General features: G+C 40.3%; 1 protein-coding gene across 2 annotated transcripts in view; it reads right to left on the bottom strand.

Annotated features, from left to right (window-relative positions):
• ANTXR2 (ANTXR cell adhesion molecule 2) overlaps positions 1 to 14,870 on the bottom strand; it is a 152,914-nt gene extending 138,044 nt beyond the window's left edge. Inside the window, exons 1-3 of one of the 2 annotated variants that reach the window (XM_078445993.2) lie at positions 14,851 to 14,870; positions 12,696 to 12,767; positions 10,560 to 10,631 (exon numbers count right to left, since the gene is read on the bottom strand). In XM_078445993.2, the coding sequence (XP_078302119.1) occupies positions 10,560 to 10,624 (65 nt within the window). In that variant the 5' untranslated portion in view covers positions 10,625 to 10,631; positions 12,696 to 12,767; positions 14,851 to 14,870. Of the gene's footprint in view, positions 1 to 10,559; positions 10,632 to 12,695; positions 12,768 to 13,551; positions 14,429 to 14,850 lie in introns of those variants that run through there. The other variant, XM_078445992.2, reaches the window with a different exon arrangement.
• Positions 14,871 to 21,004: the final 6,134 nt, after the last annotated feature.

The raw sequence follows: 21,004 nt of genomic DNA on the forward strand, positions 1-21,004 counted from the left end.
TGGCACATAAGTATTCAATTATCAATACCAACTTTATGTCTATTCACTGTACTATCTCTTTATCCATAAAAGAGAACATAAGCATGAATTATCAGCTTTGTTAGTCATGGTTTATAAGCCTCATTTGAGAACTATCCCTTTAATCGTCCCTGATGAAACACACCATTTTAAAACTGTACATTAAATCACACGAACTACAAATCATATGCATAAGGTTCACTATGGCTCTTGAGTAAACAGTCAAATACCAACAATCTCAAAATGTTCTTCTTTTATAGCACAAATTTTTAAGATATTTTTTTAAATTTTCAGTCATTTCTAATTAATAAAACTTCCGTCCTCACGTTGTATTAGAAAGTATTTCTGCATATTGTTAATTATTAAGTCCTTGAGAGTTTAAATTTAATAATACCATACAAAATCATGGAGATAAAGCAGAATGTTCCAATCTATTCTAACATAACTCAAGAAGGACATAATGGTAATATTAAAATAACAAAAGGGAATGTATTAATGTTGTTAATAAATATTTTAATATATAGAAAACAATAAAAGGAATGAGAGGAAAAGGGTAATAATAAATAATAAAAGTAAAGGACACTTGGCATTTAAAATTACTGAGATGGATTATGGGTCATACTAGAATCTGAAGACTAGCACTGAAATCACCTATCTCATTTGTTATTTTGGTTATATACAAGTTTTATATTTTTTTCTCTAATTGAACATATTTATTTCAGAAGAGATTCATCCTGGAATTTCATTATTACTTTTTATAAAATCCCTAGTAGATAATCTCCAAATATGACCTCTGTCAATTCCTTCCCACTCATGTATGCCCATTCTTCCATCAAGAGATGACATTTATCTCCTCTCCCCTTGAATCTGGTCTACTCCTGTTACCGTTTGGCAATAGAATAAGGTAGAAGTGATGTTGTTGGACATCTAAGTCCAACCTTTAAGAAAACCAGGGATTTTGTTTCCTTCATCTTGTAATGTTTGCTCTTGGAATGCTCTCTCTTGGAACCCAGTTATCATGCTGTTAGAAACTATGCCACATTCAGAGGTCCCATGGAGGAGAATCAAGTTATTCCATTAAACAGCTCTAGCTGAGCTCCAGAATCAACAACCAGCTTCAAACACAAACAAACCAGCCTCTGTGACTACAGCACCAGGTAATACCACATGGGGCAGAGAAACCTCCCAGCCAAGCCCTCAAACCACAGAATCGTTAATGGTAATAAAATTGTTCTTATTTAAGCCCCTAAGTTTTGGGGTGTTTTGTCATGAATCAAAAGAGAAATTGGTACCAGAAGTGTCACATTTCATCTCTGTGGATATTCCCAATTCTTTGATTAGGGCTCAACTCTACTTAGGGGAACTGTATCTTTGTGGCTTTCAGCTCCATCCTCTGGGCTTTGGTTTTACTTCCTGAGTCATTCTTTTTTCGCAAGTAGACCACGTGTGATTCCTTCCTGCCCATATAAAATTGAAGCCCAGAAGTCTCTCATTTTGAAATCTCTATCTCTTTTAATCCAAGTTGAAAAAAGCCCTTTAAAAATTTTATGATTGGGGTACCTGGGTGGCTCAGTTGGTTAAGCATCTGACTTCAGTTCAGGGCATGATCTCATGGTTTGTGAGATCTCATGGTTTCTGTGCTGACAGCTCAGAGCCTGGAGCCTGCTTCAGATTCTGTGTCTCCCTCTCTCTCTGCCCCTCCCCCCACTCATACTCGGTCTCCCTCTATCTCTCTGAAAAATAAACACTAAAAAAAAAATTAAAAATTTTATGAGATCCCCATGTATCAAATTATGTACATTTTCTATTTTGCACATTACCACCAAAGGACAATGGTCCTTTCTGCTTCAACCTCCAATTTAACAATTTTGCTCACTGCCCTTCCAGTTTTCACTATCAATCTCTTCAAGGTCATTTGGCACCTACCTCAGTCACATTTCCATTTTGGCCATAATCAACTACACTAAAATTAGTGGTGTAAAAAACATAATTTCCTATTCCTCATAATCCTGTGCATTGAACAGGCAGTTCCTAAGTTTCACACATTGTCAGCTAGGAAGTAGGAATGGCCAGAAGAGTTGAAATGCTTCACTCACATGGTTGGCAAGTCAGAACTGGTGCTGGCTATTGCATAGCTCAGCTAGGACTGTTGATCATTCTCTTCTCCACATGGCTAGGTTGGATTTCCTCTTACGATGGTGGTCTTGGGGTAATCAAAGTTTTTATATGACAGCTGGCTACTAGGAGCACAAGAAAGGAAACTCCCATGCCTTATTAAGGCTTAGTTCCATGTTTTCATGGGCTGAACTCTATTGGTTAAAGTCAGCCATAGGCCCACACCAGATTTTTAAACTTTATATTTAAATGAATTTATAAACTTAAATATATGTAATTTAATTATGTATTTAAATATATGTGTGTGTGTGTGTGTGTGTGTATATATATATATATGTATGTATATATGTTCTTTACTTAAATGGAAGCCACAGAACAATCCACCACAAAAGCTACAAAGCTTCATATACTTATGCTACCAAATGCCAATTTAGATAAGTGCATGTGCATAAATGTTATAAATATTTGTATCATACGTCAATTGTTTGTCCTCAAGAGATTATTAGCCAGGAACATTAATTCTTGAAATAAATGGTAACTGCAAACAAAATGTAGCAATGCAGTAACTTTGTGATGATCAGCCAATTACATATAATTATAGAGTTTTTTTAATGTTTATTTATTTTGAGAGAGAGAGAGAGCATGCTTTCAAGCAGAGAAGAAGCAGAGAGAGAGGGAGAGAGAGAGAGAATCCCAAGCAGACTCCACGCTCTGTACAGTGCTCAATGTGGGGCTCTATCCCACGAACCCAGGATCATGACCTTAGCCAAAATCAAGAGATGAACATTCAAGCTACTGAGTCACCCAGGTGTCCCAATTAAATGTTTTCTAGGAGGTAAAATTTAGCAGATTGAGTAGAATATGAAACACTGTTCTCAACATGTTATTTTACATCTCTACAAATTACCAATAATTTACAATCCACTTAGCACTTTAGTCCTTAGTACTCTACCCGAGCTATTGCATATAAGGCACTTAGCAAAATCTCTGACACATAGTAAGTGCTCAATAAACTCCATCTACTACTTTTACTGCCTCCTTCCATTAATAAAACATGATACTGGGGCGCCTGGGTGGCTCAGTCAGTTAAGCCTCTGACTTCAGCTCAGGTCATGATCTCACAGTTCATGAGTTCGAGCCCCGCATCAGGCTCTGTGCTGACAGCTCAGGGCCTGGAGCCTGCTTCGAATTCTGTGTCTCCCATTCTCTCTGCCCCTCCCCTGCTCATGCTTGGTCTGTCTCTGTCTCTCAAAAAATAAACATTAAAAAAATAATAATAACAAAACACGATATTAACCAAGCTGATAAAATTAGAAAAAAAATAATGAAGGAAAATCTGTTCATTCACTGAAATATACCCACTTTATTTAATCATGTTATTATATACTACTATACTACCTACTGCATGAAGGATAAACTGCAAAAAAGTAATTGCTCTCTACTAGCTCCTCAACTTAAAAAATGTTTAAAGGTTACAAAGCAGGGAAGGAGTTTTCTTCTAAGCACAAACATTGCTAATGCATTCTAATATCTTAGGAACTAACAGGTTTAGCTAACTTTATTGTACTTTATATAAAAACTTGCTCATTGTTTATTTAGCATGTCACTCTAAGACCAACATATGCCAATGTCTCCGTGGCCCAAAGTCCAAACCAAAGAATCCAAGGTAACGGTCCTGGACTCAAAAATATCTGCTTACAAGATGCTCTGCACAATCTGTTTCTTGTGAAAAACATTCCCTCCAATTTAGTCTACACTTACTAATGTATGCTACATGGTTCACACCTGAAGTCCATACTTGCTGCAGTTTGTATATTTTTATGCCATTTCACTATGCTTTACTGAGGCATGAGAAATTGACCTCTACATTTAACCACTTCAGTATGCGGGTTTGTCTCCCAGATCTGAGTAACAATGTATTTAATTTTCTAGAATATAAAGCAGATGTAGGACTGCACCGAAAGTAACTATTACCACATCCATGACTAGAATCTGAGCTGCTATCTTGCCCAGACCTCTCAGGATTAGTACAATGTCTGGCCAAAACTTACTTTTGTAAGCAGAAGTAATTACTTCCCTAATATAATTAGCAACAACCAAAAAATTATAGTCACTTCTCACCTAACGCATGACGGATAAACTGCAAAAAAGTTTGTAAGAGAACAGAGTAAATTTGGAGGATGAATTCGTCTTTGAATTACGACAAATTCTGACTAATTTTGAGACGTGGGGAAGAGGGAACATAGAAATTCTGAGGCAATGCAGTGGTTAAGTGCTTACACTCAGGAGTCAGACCTGGGCGTGAATCCCAGCTCTCACTACCTGGCCGTGTCACTTCGAGCAAATTCATTTGACGTCTCCATACTACTGTTAGAATCCTTGCACATTAGGATGAAAATAATGATGGTAGTATACACTGATAACCTCCAAATCCCATCTCAGCCTGAGACCCCTTTCCACCCAACATCAGTTAGGCCTTCTCATGCATCATATGTCTTTAACCATCCCCACCTTGCTCTACAGGAGAAATGATTAGCTCCTTTTAACAGACAAGAATTGGCCGACAAGAGATGAAATTACTTGCCCAAGGTACACAACTAGTATATAGTTTCCATGTCTACTTGACTCAAGGTCCACTCCTGGTGTTTTCATTTTAACAAGGAGCTTTCAGGACTCTCAAGGTAGCAATTGGATATGTTATTCCCAAATGCTTTCTCTCTAACCCCCCCCTTTTTTTTAATTTGAGCATTTATTTAAATTTTTACAAATAATAAATTAATGTTGAAATAAAATTGAACAACCAAAGTGTATAGAAATTAAAAAATTAAAATTCTCCCCACCCTGAATCTCACTGCGAAGACAGTATTGTCCTTAGCAGTTTGTGGCACATTTTCCAGACTTTTTTCCATGCATTTATGATCACACACACAGACACACACACACACACACACACACACACACACACCATAAAAACAGTTAAAGATTTTTTGTTTTTATTTCAGAAAAATAATATCATACTTAGCAGACTGTTCCTGCTTTTCCCAATTAATGTATCTTAAATAAATTTTCATGTTAATATATATGGATTTTCCAATTCATTTAATGACTACATAGTATCCCATTCTATATATATATGTTTTAATTACAGTATCAATTGATAAGCATCTAGATCGAATGTTTTTCACTATTATGAACGACACTGCAGTGTCCAATTTTGCACATACCTATCTTTGCACACTAGTATTTCAGTGGAACATGGTCCTAAAAAGTAGAATGGCTGATAGGAAACTTCTAACCTTCTACAGATACTGCCAAATTTCTGTGCAAAATAAATGAATCAATTTATAAGTTCCCAATTCTTATGAAGGGTTATTTTATTACAAGTAAATTTTTAACTCAGATTTTAAGGAATTAGAAGAAATCTTTTTAAATAACAGAAATGTATATATTATCTAAACTTAATCAAATGACTTCTATTTAATTTTCTGTAAGTTTGCCTATGGAAACTTCTCAGGTCAAACAATTATATGATTTATTTTTAATATGGGGAACAAATATATTAAAAAGACAATCGGAGGGGCACCTGGGTGGTTCAGTCGGTTAAGCGTCCAACTTCGGCTCAAGTCATGATCTCACCACTGGTGAGTTCTCGTCCCACTTCAGGCTTTGTGCTGACAGCTCAGAATCTGGAGCCTGCTTTGGAGTGTGTGTCCGCCTCTCTCTCTGCTCCTCCCCCCACTCATGAACGCTCTCTCTCTCTCTCTCTCTCAGAAATAAACATTAAATTTTTTAAAAATATATTCAAAAAAAGAGAGTTGGAAATGTTTATAACTGATCTATAAGAATAGGAAAGAAAATCTAAGTCATCATTTCTCATTTCTCAAAGAAAGAAAATATATGACAGTGCTTAATAATTCAGGTTCTAGTGTCAGACCAATTCAACCATTCATTCAACAAGTATTTGTTGAGCGTCTACTGTGTGCCAGGCTCTGTTCTGGTGTTGAATATATGAACGAACAAGACAAAGAAGACCCCTCTGCTCTCTCACAATTTATGGTAGGGTGATGGAGATAAAAATTAATTAATTAATAGAACAATTTCAAAAACTGATAACCAAATAGAGTATTGTGACAGATTTCTGGGGAGGAGGGCCAGGGTTCCTGTAGACTTGATCCTGTAGGCTAGGGGTCTTAGAGAAGGGGACACATGGGATGGTGCCTAAATGGTAAGAATGAGCTGGCCAGGGGAAGTTCTGGGGCAGAGGGAGAGCAAAATTTGTAATCTGGAAACAAGCTCAGTCACCTCAGGGAATGGAAAGATCAGTGGGCTAAACCGCGGCACACAATGTTGTAGAGGAGGACTGGGTAAAGCCATCAGGTAGGGCTTTGAGGCCACCAGGAGACATGTGCCTTCTGTTCTAGGCCATTAGAACTGCCTTAAGCATGAGAGTGACATGCTCTACTTTATACTTTAAAAGAGCATTCTGGCTAATATACTGCTCCCCACGTATTAAGTGTATGTCCTTGGATAAGCTACATTACATTTCTTAGCTGATATTTCCTCATTTGTAAAGTTAAGATAATAATAGTATGTATTACATGTATTAATATGAGGATGAAATGAGGTAATGAATGGAAAGCATTTTGCACACTGCCTAGCACATAATAACTGTTCACTAAATGTTTTCAACTAAATCACTTTTACATCATTAAGATCACATTGAACTGAAGTGAGCATGGTTCACCATCCCCAATTATGCAGCCTAATAGCAAAAAAATATCTTTTAAAATTAGTCCTGATTCAAATCTCTATTATTGGGAGGTTGGATTTGTCCATATTGAATCAACATGGCACTTTTCTCCTATCTGATCCTATGATACAGCCCTGAGCTATTTATGCGTATGTGCACACTCCTTCCTCTCACACACACTGGATTATTCATCTCTGTGTTGGTCCCAGAGCCCATAATGCTCAGTACATCATATATAAGGTAGGCAAGCAGGTAAGTAGGTAGGTGGAAGGATGGGCTAACAGATACACAGAGGACAAAAATCATGGGGGTGAGAGAAAAGAAGAAAGTATTTCACTGAAACACTTAAAAGAGTAAAGTTTTTATACTATGAGTATGCAAAATGCATAACTGATCCTTTCTTGCCAAGTTTATTATTCTATTCATGTATTTGCATAGTAGTGGACCCCATGCTGAAACCCCGTAAGAAGATGCTGCACTATCATAAGGACTTACTGCCTTCCAATCTTGATTCATCTCTCCTGAAAATATTTAGCAATACTCTGAAAAACATGAAAGCAGTACTTCTCATAATAATCACTGTACTGTAGATTTATGAGCAACAGAACCGAAATTGTGAAATCTGCCATGTTTCCCATTTACCCGGCTCTCTTTGTGAGTGTGATATGTGACATCAAGAGTGTTTACATGTAGAATTCCAATTTCTAGGCTTTGAAACAAAGATCCACAATAGTAGTGGAAATATTTGTTCAGTGATTTTGCACCTAAATATGTGAAAGATTTCCACATACCAGAGAATGTGTAATAGATGACAAGTGACCCTATATCCAAATACACAGAACCACAGAAATTTGAGAAGTTACTGATTTAATAAAATAAAATTAGTAAAAGAACAACTAAGAAACAATATCCTTTGTCCTGTGATATACAAAGTACTTTTTTATGCAATGTCTTATTTTGACCTTCATAACTCTCTTAAGAAAATAGCAGATAATCAATAATAAAAATTACAAAAAGAGAAAAAAAATATGGCCAATTATATCCGAAGTTCATGGACACAAAAACTGACACGTTGAGTAGATGACTTGCCCCAAGTCTCTAAATCAGTACGTGGGACAGCTGTAATTGTAACCTAGGCCCTCTTAGTGCACTTTCTGCCATCCCATACTAGTTCAGCATGTCGCAAATAGTGCAATTCATTAAAACTGAATGTATCCCTGGGGCGCCTGGGTGGCTCAGTCAGTTAAGCGTCCGACTTCAGCTCAGGTCACGATCTCACGGTCCGCGAGTTCGAGCCCCGCATCGGGCTCTGGGCTGATGGCTCAGAGCCTGGGAGTCTGCTTCTGATTCTGTGCCTCCCTCTCTCTCTGCCCCTCCCCCGTTCATGCTGTCTCTCTCTGTCTCAAAAATAAATAAACGTTAAAAAAATTAAAAAAAATAAAAAAAAAAAACTGAATGTATCCCTATTTAATAGAGAAAGGAGCAAACTGTATATAAGTTGCAAGTCGCATTATTGAAATTTCTCCTAGAATATTATAAATCCTTTCAAGCAGGACAATTGTCCCTTTAAATAAGCATAATTCCTCGCTAACCACTAAAATACTACATATTCCCTAGATCCAAACAATAATAATAGTAATAAATAATCACAACAACAAAGCTTTCATCTCTTGAATACAAACGTACCAGACTCTGTCCTGCATTCTCCACATTCACTGAATTTAGTTCTCACAACAATCTTAAGAGGCGGATATTGTTATCACAATCATCATTGTCATCATTACGCAAATAGATGGACAAAACTGAGGCATCAAGAGATTAAGTATCTTGTCCATGACCATTTGGCTAGTACATTGGTTCAGTGACTCTTAACTGCAAAATGCTTATGTTTATGCTGCCTCTTGAAATAGAAGCCTCTTTATCCCATTTCTTTCCTCAATTAGATTCAACCAGTGATAAAGGAAAAATCTCTAATCTAGATTAACGATTTAAACCATTTCTACGCATGTCTAAGCAATACCAATTTTGTTGACCAATGACTACACTTCATCTTCCAAGTGCTGGAAGATCCATATGTAAAGTGCCTAACAGAGAACCTGACACAACATATGCAGGTGACAATTACTGAGAGTCTACTATGTGTCTGGCATTATGCTAAGTGCTTTTCCCTGCATATGCACCCCATAAGTGTTAACACTGTTCTTTCTTTCTCTTAATGAATAGACTCCTTTAGAACTATCTGGATCCAAAGCTGTTTCTTTGAAAATTAAGCTGGGCAATGAACAAAATTTCTTCTCATGGAGGCAAAGAGTATTAAATCACCAGGTATAGAAAGCTATTGTAGCTGGGTTATAAGGGACTACTATTGCTCTGGCTCTTGATGGCACACAGATGCATACAAGAAAGTATGGAAGGAAAGTATTGATGAGACGACTGAAGGCATAAGCTGGACTCCTCACCTACAGAGCTTATTTCCTCTCCAGAAAAAGTAAAACTTAAAACACAAATAAATTATAAGTTCATTCATGTATATACATGTATGTGTGTGTATATATATATATATATATATATATATAGGCACCTAAGTGGCTCAGTCGGTTGAGTATCTAACTCTTGGTTTTTGGCTCAGGTCATGATCTCAGGTTCATGGATTCAAGCCCCACGTCAGGCTCTTCATTGGCAGTATGGAGCCTGCTTGGGATTCTCTCTCTCCCTCTCTCCCCCTCCCATGTTCGTGCTCTCTCTCTCTCAAAATAAATAAATTTAAAAAAAAAGAAAAAGAAGTATATACATATATATATATATATATACACACACATATGTATATGTACATATATATAAACATAATTTCCAAATTAATTCTGTGAAGTATAAATAAGTTCTTTCCCTGAGTCCTTTTAAATATTATGGTTCCTTAACTAAAATTTAAATAAAAAATTGAAACAAACAAATAAGAATTATGTTCTCTTGACATTTTTAAAGAAAAAAATAATTTATAAAAAAAGCTGTATTCAAGTATAACTTTTCAGAAATCTGCATATTAAGCAAAACACAGCTTTCACAAGATTATATATTTTTTTCATTTACATGTATAATCTTTGTATTTGTATTTATATATCTTTATATATATTTAAACATATAATATATATTTTATTTGTATATATTTATAAATTTATATATAATATTATATGTATATACATTATAAATAAAACTAGCAAGTTCCTTTACAAGGATAAATATATTCAGCATCGGTGGACCTCAGCATAAGACTGAAGATCTGTGATGTCTCCTGAATCTAGTAATTATAAAGAGATCTGTATCTCTCTCCTCCCTAATGTTCTGCAAATTCCTAGTCGATTAATATATTACATTTAAACAAGAAAGATGTAGAACTACTTATAGCAAAAGAGAGGTAGAAAGCAGCAAATACACCACTAAGGCAGAGATCTGGGTTTCATTGTACATTCCATGGACAATACGAATGATATTGATTTTCAGATTATCTGGTCTTTTATATTACGCATACCTCCTTTCCTTTCTATTAGTGAAGAGAGCTGAATTGTCTGTGCATTTGTTTGAGTCCACTGAGAGGCCCGAATCACCACTTGGAAATATCAATCATTCCTTCCAGATTAGTCTCTACTAAGAGCCTACAGTGAAATGATAATGCACTAACCTGTCTCCAGTTAATGGCAAAATAATGGTTGCTTGAGAAGAAAATACAATGAAAGATAATCTCATTTGAGGGCTGCAAAATAAGAAAAGAGGCAGTTAAAACATTTTTAAAAGAAATATTGATACAATACAGATATATAGTTATGGAGTCTCAGTTAAAATCGGACTCTGATGGTCCAGGCTTCTTTTAAATAGAACTCCCTAAATAGATACACTAACTCTGCTTAACATTACTGCAGAAGCCATTTTGGATTCAATCAGTGCTTCTCAGCACTCAAGCAATCCTCCATGACCCATAGGGCCATTTAAGGAAGAGACTAACTAGAAAGATAAATTCTAGGCCAATGTAAAATCCTTTTGTAGAAAACACTTCTTCCCTTGGTTCTACCTCATCTCCTTAAAGGAAGCCAGACCCTTCTGAGTGATTGTCATTAACAATATTTAGGGCTACGGAGCAGCTGGTTTGATTTAATCACCACAATTACGATAGGAGTTCAAACAAAAGCTATCTGGAAGTAAGAATACTTACAGAGTGCCATGGACAATGTGAAAGAGACCAAGCAATTAGTTTGATTAGACATTTTCAATTGCCCAAGTCTCAAACATCATATTTCTATATGGCAACACCTGCCCCAGTTAGCTACATCCTTTAAGCTTGGGCATTTATCTCACGTAATGGTTCTTGACTCCATGACACTCTATGCAACTATTACTAAGATCTGAAACTGCAGATAGGAAACAAAGATCTGTAAACTAAAGATCAGAATGATCTCAAAGACTTATCCATATTTGAAGTCATTCTCTTCAGCAGTCACCCTTTATTCACTTCCTACAATGTTTTATGAGTCAGTAACTAAGCAACTAAATTTGAGCCAGAGAACTGTGTATTACAGAATTCCAACGTGCAAACCAGACCAAATAAATAAAGGCCCCACTTCTTAAAAACGTTGTATTGAAAGGATCCGTTGCTTTCGATCAAAATCTGTGTGATACGTTCTGCACTCTCAGATTAAATCAGAAAATTTATAAACAACTGTCTCTACTGCCTTTAACATTTAAAGATATAGGACTTATTTATTTTTCTTTCCTAGACAGTTTTACTTCAGACCCTGTCCAGAAATGAGAGTGTTATACTTGGCTTCTTAAGCAGGAGACTGATGATTGAACATGGACAAGCATACATTTTTATAGGGATAAGTTTACTGCTGCCAATAACCGAAAGCAAGGATTGCCTAGGCCTCTACAGATTGTTTGAAGTTACTTGCAACATGACTTTCAAAATGTTTTGATCATCCAAGCCTGTTTTACAGAAAACATTTGGGCTAACAAGACTGAAAGAAGCAATATTTAATGATACACTCCTTTTTGTGTCCTTTGCATTATCTTGATAAACTTGCATTTGCTCGTTGCATTTTTTCCTTTAAAAAAAGAAAGAAAAAGAAGGCTCAAAAGCCTGGTGTCCTGGGGTTATTTTTAAACAGAGATGCCACTAATTTCTAGTTACCTCTAAATAAGAGAGTAAGCTGGATTTCATAGCAGTTATGCTTTTTATAGGAGAGAAAACCAGTCTTTCCTAGTAAGGCTTATTGCATATATAGAACAGTTAAATTTTAAACCAGCCACACACCCACACATTGGGTAAACACAACTCTTTCTTTAAACACACACAAGTGCCTTTTCTGGTAGTGCGTTATTAACACATGTTCATTTGAAGTTTACCAACACTTTTTTTTTTCTTAATGAGGACCTCTACAATGCTAAGAACTGTGTGGAAAGAAAAATATATTATGGATACTATTAGCATAAAATTTGTTTAATGTGATAAATTATGAGAAGGCATAACTTAAATTCAAAACAGATGAAAATTCAGAAAGGAAAAGACATTTGGAATAGTATTTGAAGATGCTTCCCCAGGGCCTGAGCCAAATTTCTGGGATCCAGATGATAAAAGCCCTGAAGAACTGAAGGGCTGTCCTAATAACTACATGTATGTAATAATGATCTTGAGGCACTGAAAAATCAACATCTCAGTAAAGACTCTCCCTAAAAAGTTTTCAAAAAAGGGATACCTTACACTTCAGTCTACTTCCTTCCACCTCAAACCTCCCTACCTAGAAAAGTAAAGTGGGAGAAATACCTCACAAATCTCTCTGTAAGTTGCTGGACAAAATTGTAAATTTCAATCCAATTGTTTGCCACACTCCCAGACCTGTAAAATGAAAACGAACTGATCAGAAAAAACAAAAACAGAAACAAAAAAAAAAAATATTTACATAGGGTAACCTGACCTCTTCTTCAAGCAAAATAAGTGTATCAGTAGCTAAAACTTAGGTGCTAGAAGAATCAAGGAAATCAAGCCATCTTCTAGGACCACCTGCCCAATTGTTTGGAGTAGATCTGAACTCTTCAAAATAAACACAACCTCCCCTCACAGGAAATGAAAAACACCCTGAGTGTGTGGACCCTAGGTTTTCCTGGCCACAATGAAAGCGCAGTGATCAGGATAAGACCAGGCAAACTAGCCAGTGAGGAGGTAAGGACAAGGCGGGGGGGGGGGGGGGGGGGGGGGCGGGGGGGGGCGGGGCGCGGCGAGGAACAAGCCCGTCTGGGTTACAGAGATGCAGACGGCTGCCCCAAACAGACACGCTCCCATTTCCCAAGAGGCCCCAAGACTGGCAAACAGTGACTACCCTACTTCCCCAGAGAGCCCAGCAGCTCCGGGCTCCTACGATCACCTCCCCCCCGCCCACAACACACACGTACACACACACACACACACGCACACGCACACACACACACACACGCATACACGCACACGCACACACACACAGCCGGCACAGATAAGAAAGCGCTTGCCCTTTGGACAGGGCACAAAGTACCCGTCCTCGGGTTTCCAACACCCCTCCCCAGAGAGCACACACATCTCTGTCTCCTCAGCCACAGCTCATCCAGTGCCACCAACAGAAGACCCTGGACCTCCCTCCGGCACTCACTTGTCCAGGACGAAGTAGAGATCAAAGGCTCCTCTGCAGGAGGGCTGCTCCTGGGCGCTCACCAGCCCCCCAGGACAGCTGAGCACCAGCAGCCACAGCCCAGGGACCAGCCAGCTCCCGGGACTGCGGGCCAGGGACAGCCCCGCCACCATCCTGCGGCCAGGGGCCTGCGGCTGCCTCCTGCTCGCAGCCCCCTCGACTCGACTCGGTGGGGACGCTAAGGTGGCAGGAGTTACCAGGGATGCACCCTGGGGTGGGGGCCAGCGAGCAGCGAGGGCGCCGGCGCCCGGGGCAGCAGGACCCACTAACTGACTGAGGGAAGGAGAGAGGAAGGGAGGGAGGTCCTAGGAGGACAAAGGGAGACACTGCAACCGCCGCAGCTGCCGCCGGAACTCTTGACGAATCCCAGTGGAAGAGCGATCCAGTCCTCCCCCTCCGCAGAGTTCCTGCAGACAATGAGGGCCCACGGCGACAGCGCTCAGGAGAAGTTCGCTCCAGGCTTCTGGCCGAGCCTTTAGGGGCAGCCGCGGACCCCGACCCGAAACCCCATTCCGCCCGGAGCGCTGATGTCCGGCGGCTGCAGTGCCGGGCGGGGCAGGCGCCCTCGGGACGCGGGGACGGCCGCGCAAACTTGCAGCGGAGATCCCCGTCCGCTCGTTCCCTTCCTCCGGCGGCCCGACTCCCCCCGCCCGCGCTCCAAACTTTCTTCCCAGTGTTCTGCTCTGGCGCGGCGCAGCCGGGCGGTCCCCTTTAGGGGAGGAGGCAGAGCGGGCCCTGGGGCTAGCGATTCCAGGGAAGCCGCTTCAATCAAGGCCAAGAGCAAGATCTGGCCAGGTCTCTCTCTGTGTGTCAGCCTGCGTCTGAGGGCGGGGGCGGGGCCTGATCTGAAAGCACACACGCACACTTGTGGGTTCGTGCCTGAGTTCAAGTTGACTAACGTTTGCCAGATTTTGAAAGGGTAAAAAGAGTTTACAAAAACAAGTGTCCCCTAGATACTAAACATATCCGTATAGCCTGCAGGCCTGGCCTATTTCAGCAGCTGTGCAGAAACACTCTGTGTTTGCGAGATCAAAGCCTAGCAATTCCAAGGGAGGTGGTGGCCTCCGCCCCACCCCCCACTACCGCCGGCACCCTGCCAGCTGTACTTGCTGCGGGTCTACCTCCCTAAGGCAACTTCCTTTTTGTAAACCTGGTTTGTAGTTTCAACTTGCTGAGCCAAACGGGCGGGGCGGAGGGCAGAAAGGGGGGAGGGAGGGAGGAGAAGCCTACGCAGAACTCGTTAGGAGCGGAAAGTTGTACCTCAAAATATTCCATCCAACTGGCGTTACCCCCAAGTTCCAAATAATTAAGAATTTCATCCCCTGGCAAGGTAGGCCGTCCTTGTCAATCTTGGGCCGGGGCCGGTCCAAGGGCACTCACATTCTCTGCTTACTGATTCTGCACTTCCTCCCGTCTCCTCCCCATCACCTCCACCTGTGACCTCCCCGTTGTTGAAAATGGCTTTTAGAACTTGCAGTTTCACTGGTATGATGAAAGGGGAAAATGAAGTATCCCCTCCTCCTTTATATTTTATTTAAATCGATGCTTTATGATAAAAAGTTCATGTAGTACTTAATCATATACTACCTTTTAGCATCTCGTTTGTTGTCATATGCATTTAACATTTCACTTACATTACCTTCGATATACAACCAGATTTGTAAGCTCTTTGAGGATAGAAACCAGGCACTTTAAAAAGGTTTACTGAGTACCAACTATCTATTAAGCACTGTTCTAGGACTTACGGTGAAGGCACAGAACAAGAGCAGTCTGGTTGAGAAGGAAAAGCAGACAAAAGTAAGTAAATGTCCATATTAGCAGGTGGTTTGCAGAGATTTCAAATATGGAATTATGACAGGGAATGACTGACTAGGTGACTAAAAAAAGGCAGCCAGCTATTCCAAAAATGAAAACAGAAATCCCTAGCTTTTGCAGGTCACCATAGGCATTAGCTTAGCACATTTAAGAAACAGAAATGAAAGCAGTATGGCTACAGCTTTGTGGGAAAGATGAAGTAAGAAAGGCAGGCTGTGGGCAGATTATGTGGTGCTTTGTAAATTGTGATAAACAATTCAGATATTTTACATTACATTACATTTATATTCTATTAAGTGTGATAGAAGCCCATTAGAGGAGTTTAGCCTCTGGGATGGGGTAGAGGATAAAGTACTATGATCTATGTTTTTCAAAAATCTTTCTGGCTGATATGCCACAATGTATTTGGAAGCAACAACAATGAAAGCAAGGAGGCCAGTCAGGAACTATTTCAGTATCAGGGCACAGTAAAACAGTACTTGGACCATCGCCCCTACAGCAGCTTAACTGAGGGATATGAATGGACAAAAGCTTTAATAAACCCAGACAGGAGCACCTGGGTGTCTCAGTCGGTTGAGCGTCCAACTTTGGCTCAGGTCATGATCTCACAGTTTGGTTTGTGAGTTCAAGCCCTGCGTGCATTTCTCTGCTGTCAGTGCAGAGCCCACTTTGGATCCTCTGTTCCCCTCCCTCTCTTACCCTCCCCCTCCTTCTTTCGCTCTCTCACTCTCTCTGTCTCTCTCAAAAATAAATAAGCATTAAAAAAAAAAACCCACAAAAAACAGACAGACCCACAATCTGGAAATATTTGCTACCTGGAGATGGAAATTCCAGGACCATCCACTGGATCTACCACTTCTTACCTGTTGGGGTAGGGAGGGTACTGATAGGACAAGTGGTTGACTGAACGAATGGAAGATCATTTAGCCTTCTGTTAGAAATAAACACATTGAGTTCAAATAATTAAACTCCAGAAGAAAGTCTAAGGAAAGGGATGGCTGTATTAAAAGAATCCTAATTCTTTCCTTCCTCCTTGGCTTCATCTTTTCTTGAGGTTCTGAAATTTTAATTCCTCTGTAGCCATCAGGTCTCCAGGGATTTGCTATCACCTTTTGTTTCACATTTGGGTCCAACTATAGATACACTAATCTCCTTGACTTCCCACAACAAAGGTGAAACAGGCTGACCTTTTCAGGAAACTTGTATTAACAGCTTTTTAACATCTCTTGTCGAGGTTTTTAGTGTTCACCATTGGTTAAAACTGGTCTCCATTTTCAACTTTTATTCAAGATAAAATCAAAGGTATGGGGGCGCCTGGGTGGCGCAGTCGGTTAAGCGTCCGACTTCAGCCAGGTCACGATCTCATGGTCCATGAGTTCGAGCCCCGCGTCAGGCTCTGGGCTGATGGCTCGGAGCCTGGAGCCTGTTTCCGATTCTGTGTCTCCCTCTCTCTCTGCCCCTCCCCCGTTCATGCTATGTCTCTCTCTGTCCCAAAAATAAATAAAAAACGTTGAAAAAAAAAAATTTAAAAAAAAAAAAAAAAAACAAAGGTATGATATACCTTTAGCAATTAATACTGTATCAGTATGTGACTGAATAAAACCTGGGAGAAAAATCTGACAGAAAGTAATAACAACTGGTTTAAAAGGGGACAGAAGGTGAGGAAATAAGAGACAGGATGCCAACTATGTACTCTATCCTCATGATGAAGTATTTTAAACTCACATTTATTGGCTTTCTTTCCCCTAGCTTCTTGACTCATAACCTGCTCATCTTCTGGGACCGCACACACTAATCTAAGGATCTATCTTGTCCAGGCCTACACTAAACAAAACATCTTGGACTTAAAACTTGTTCTTCCTCAAAATTCCCTGGACCGCCTCAGGTCTCCTTACTTAGTCCTTCTTTCCTATGAGACCAGCAGAGCCGATGGAATACTAAAGCATATTACCATTCTTTTGGTTATTTGTTTGGGTAATTAATTGAGCCCAGTGCTGGAACTTTTTTTCATTTCACTCATTTGCTCATGTAAGACCTATAATAAAGCAGGGAATTGGCCTTACCTAGCAGAAACCAACAATTAATCAAATCTCTTTCATCTAGTAAAAATTAGGGAAAGGTCATTAATTATGGAGGCAGCCAACTGTCCAGATTTGCCCCAGACTGAGGGGTGTCCAAGGAGATAGGGCTTTCGGCGCTAAAACTGGAGCAGTCCCTGGGGTGGTCCATGGCAAAGGAGGCTGTTGGTCACTCTGTTTCCAAGCAATAATGAGGGACAGTGTAAGCAAGGGAAGGTTTGGGAATTTCACGAGGCCATGAAGAAGGAGCAGTATCGACAGCAACCCTCTCTGTTCCCATCTATCAGGTAAGAGGCCTCCCTGGGGCAGTGTGTCAGCTGGACGCTAGCCAGGTAAGGTTTCAAGCTGACCTTTTTTGCCTCATGACAGACATGCTGGGACCCTGTGTAACTTTCCAAATCAAGAATGGGATGCAGAATGCCGACGTCTAAGCAGAAAGAAAGAGGTTAGACTGAGGTATTTAGATACACAAATCTAAAATAATTCTCTTTTATCAAATTATCTGGATTTCTGCTGAAGTGTTTTGCTTCACAATCCATGCAAGCATCCATTGTTTGAAAATTACTATTTGTACCAAACCAAACTTCTAATTCCATGTTAGAATCTATTACCGTGTTACATAAAATATGCTAATAAGTTCAAAAACATTTTAGACTCAGTATCATGCAGTTAGACTTGCTGGAGATTGACACTTGATAATTAAAACTGTTCACTATCATTGTCTACCTCCTTTACCTACAGAGCTCCTATGGAATTCATGTTAGATTTTATTTATTTATTTATTTATTTATTTGTCTACTTACTTATCTATTTATTTATTTACTGACTTTCCTTTAATTAATGTTTATTGATATCTGCTGTGTAACTATTAATGTTCTAAGAACAAATCTTATATTCCCTGTTCTCAGGAGTTCACCTTTCCAATATGCTATCACCAAGTTTTTTCCATCTCCCCCAAAGCCCACAAACAACTGACAGAAAGGGCAAATAAATGACAATAAACAGGAAAGTAAAATAAAATATACGCATCCTGTATGTGTAAAAAAAAAAATCATATAATCAGGGCGACTGGGTGGCTCAGTCAGTTAAGCATCTGACTTTGGCTCAGGTCATGATCTCGCAGCTTGTGAGTTTGAGCCCCGCATCAGGCTCTGTGCTGACAGCTCAGAGCCTGGAGCCTGCTTTGGATTCTGTGTCTCCCTCTCTCTCTCTACACCACGCCCACTCACACTCTGTCTGTCTCTCTCAAAATAAATCAACATTAAGTTTTTCTTAAATCATATAATCTATAATGTTTTCAGTAAATATCTTTTTATGACATCCACAATGACAAATATGACTCTCCTGGAAGTTAAGTACCACACTGGAAGTGATTCATATCCACATTACATGTGGAGTGATTCATTACATGGTATCTACAGTGATTCAGAGGAAGAAAATAAATCTTCAGTATCTATAGGTGACAAAGCTTATTTAACTTTTATAGAATACAGTCATTACAAGTAGATTTCCCCAGTATCTGAACTAGTTCCTGAGAGTGAAGGAAATGTTTTGGGAAGGTTTGATTACTCCTAAATTAACATCTCTATGTATGACAACAGGGTCTGCATTTGGGATTAAGTGTATTTTAAATCCAGTTTCCCAGAACCAGATGTGAGACTCTGAGATTTGCATGCAGGATGTATACTGGAGCATGCTCTCAGGAGCAAAATGTTGGAGGGGTGAGGGAAGCAAGATGGTCAGAGGGAAGGTTGAAGCATGGCACAATTGCCAAGGAAGTCTCAGCCAACCCCAGTGGCAGCTCTGGAGTTCGGAATGGTCTTTTACAATGGTCCTGAATTGAGTGGGGCAATGCGGCCAGTGTTTGTGTCCCCTTACGGACCAGTCATTAAATGTGGGCTGCCCCTACAGAGGAAGCATACCCTTGGGCAAAGCAGCTTCCTCTGGCTTAGGGCCAGTATAAGAAGAACCTCAGCTGGGAGCTGTCAGCAGCCAAGCTCCTGGCTGTTGGGAATGAGTGCCTCAGTTCTGAAGCAGGAATCTAGATGATGCAGCCACAGCATCCAGAACATCTACAAAAAGCCAGGAGACGTGGCAGCTTGGTTGACGAAAGCCTTATTTCGTGTGTAATGTCAGACCTTCACAAACTAGGTCAGGCTCAGAAGGGTGTCCTGGAATGATAACGTCATGTATCTGTCTCCCTTCTCCAGATCAGTTTTTCAGTGCTCAGTGGAATGCCTCTATAGTAGTACTATAGTCATATCCCATCTTCCTACACCTACACACTTCAATGTGACTTATTTTCTGAAGTGTAAAGCCAATCACATTAATCAACTGCCAATGAGAGACCACTTCCAAACGATTTAAGGCCCTCCACAACAGCAGCACAGATTAGCTCTCTATCCTTACCTCTGACAAGTCCCTCACATACACTAGGCTCCAGAGGAACCATGATAGTCACTGTACTATCATATATTCAACTGCACCTTTGAGTCTCACCTCATTTGTGCCCCCGTTACCTGACATCATGTTCCAGGTGTCAAATTCGATCTCTTCTTTCTCTTCCTCTCCATTCCCTTACAGAACAATTCAGGCCGAAAGCCATTAGGTGGGTGCAAGCAAACAGTGTCAGGGTGGACAGGAGCTATGGTAGTCTAGAGCAGGGTGTCAGAAGCCAAGCAGATTGAGGAATTTCCTCCTGGTGCAGGGAGGGGCTTGCCTGGCATGGGGTGTTGGAGCCCAAGAAGAAGAAGAGAAATGTCCACATGGGACGGTAGTGGCCTAACATGAGGAGTCAGAGAATGGCCCAGGTGAGATCATCTCTGAGTGTGTATGTGTGCATGTGTGTAGCCGTAGCACTGTCCAATATGAGGTTCCTGAGCCTAAGAGAGGAGAGAAGAACTTCTGTACAAGAGGGATGGTCATTGCGGAGTAGCTGGAGTCCAAGCATGGACTTCCATGCAGGCATGTCACCCCCACTGCAGGGTATCAAAGCATGAAAAGGAGAGGAGAGAGTCTATACTGGAAGACAAGCTGTCCAGAATGTTGGAACCTGAGTGGGGCAATAAGGCAGCTGGTAGCACAGTGCAGGGTATAAGAACCAGCAGTATGAAGAGGAATTCTGCACAAGGGAACCAGCTTGATGTGGAGCTTAACCCAAACAGAGTAAGGAGAGCTTCAGAAGAGGGAGCAGGCTGGCAGGGGATACTGAAACCCAAGTAATATAGAGAGGACTTTTTTGCAAATGTTACCCCCCCACACACAGGGTGTAGAAAGTGCCCAGGCAATGCAGCAGCCAGGTACAGAGTGACAGAGTCTGAGTGGGGGTGCAGGGTGGTGACAATGTCAGAATTCCTGCAGGATGAAGGAATCAGTGTTGGGGGGAAGATAGCAGTGGTGACGAGAAAGTGGTTACATACAGAAGGATTGATAAATTAAGTAAATACAGATAGTGGAAGCTACATTTTTCACCATCAGATAAGGAAGCTACAAATTAGGAAATGGGAAAATAGTTATTCTCA

This window comes from Panthera onca, chromosome B1 (assembly GCF_046562875.1).
Source record: "Panthera onca isolate mPanOnc1 chromosome B1, mPanOnc1 haplotype 2, whole genome shotgun sequence".
Classification (NCBI taxonomy): Eukaryota; Metazoa; Chordata; class Mammalia; order Carnivora; family Felidae; genus Panthera; species Panthera onca.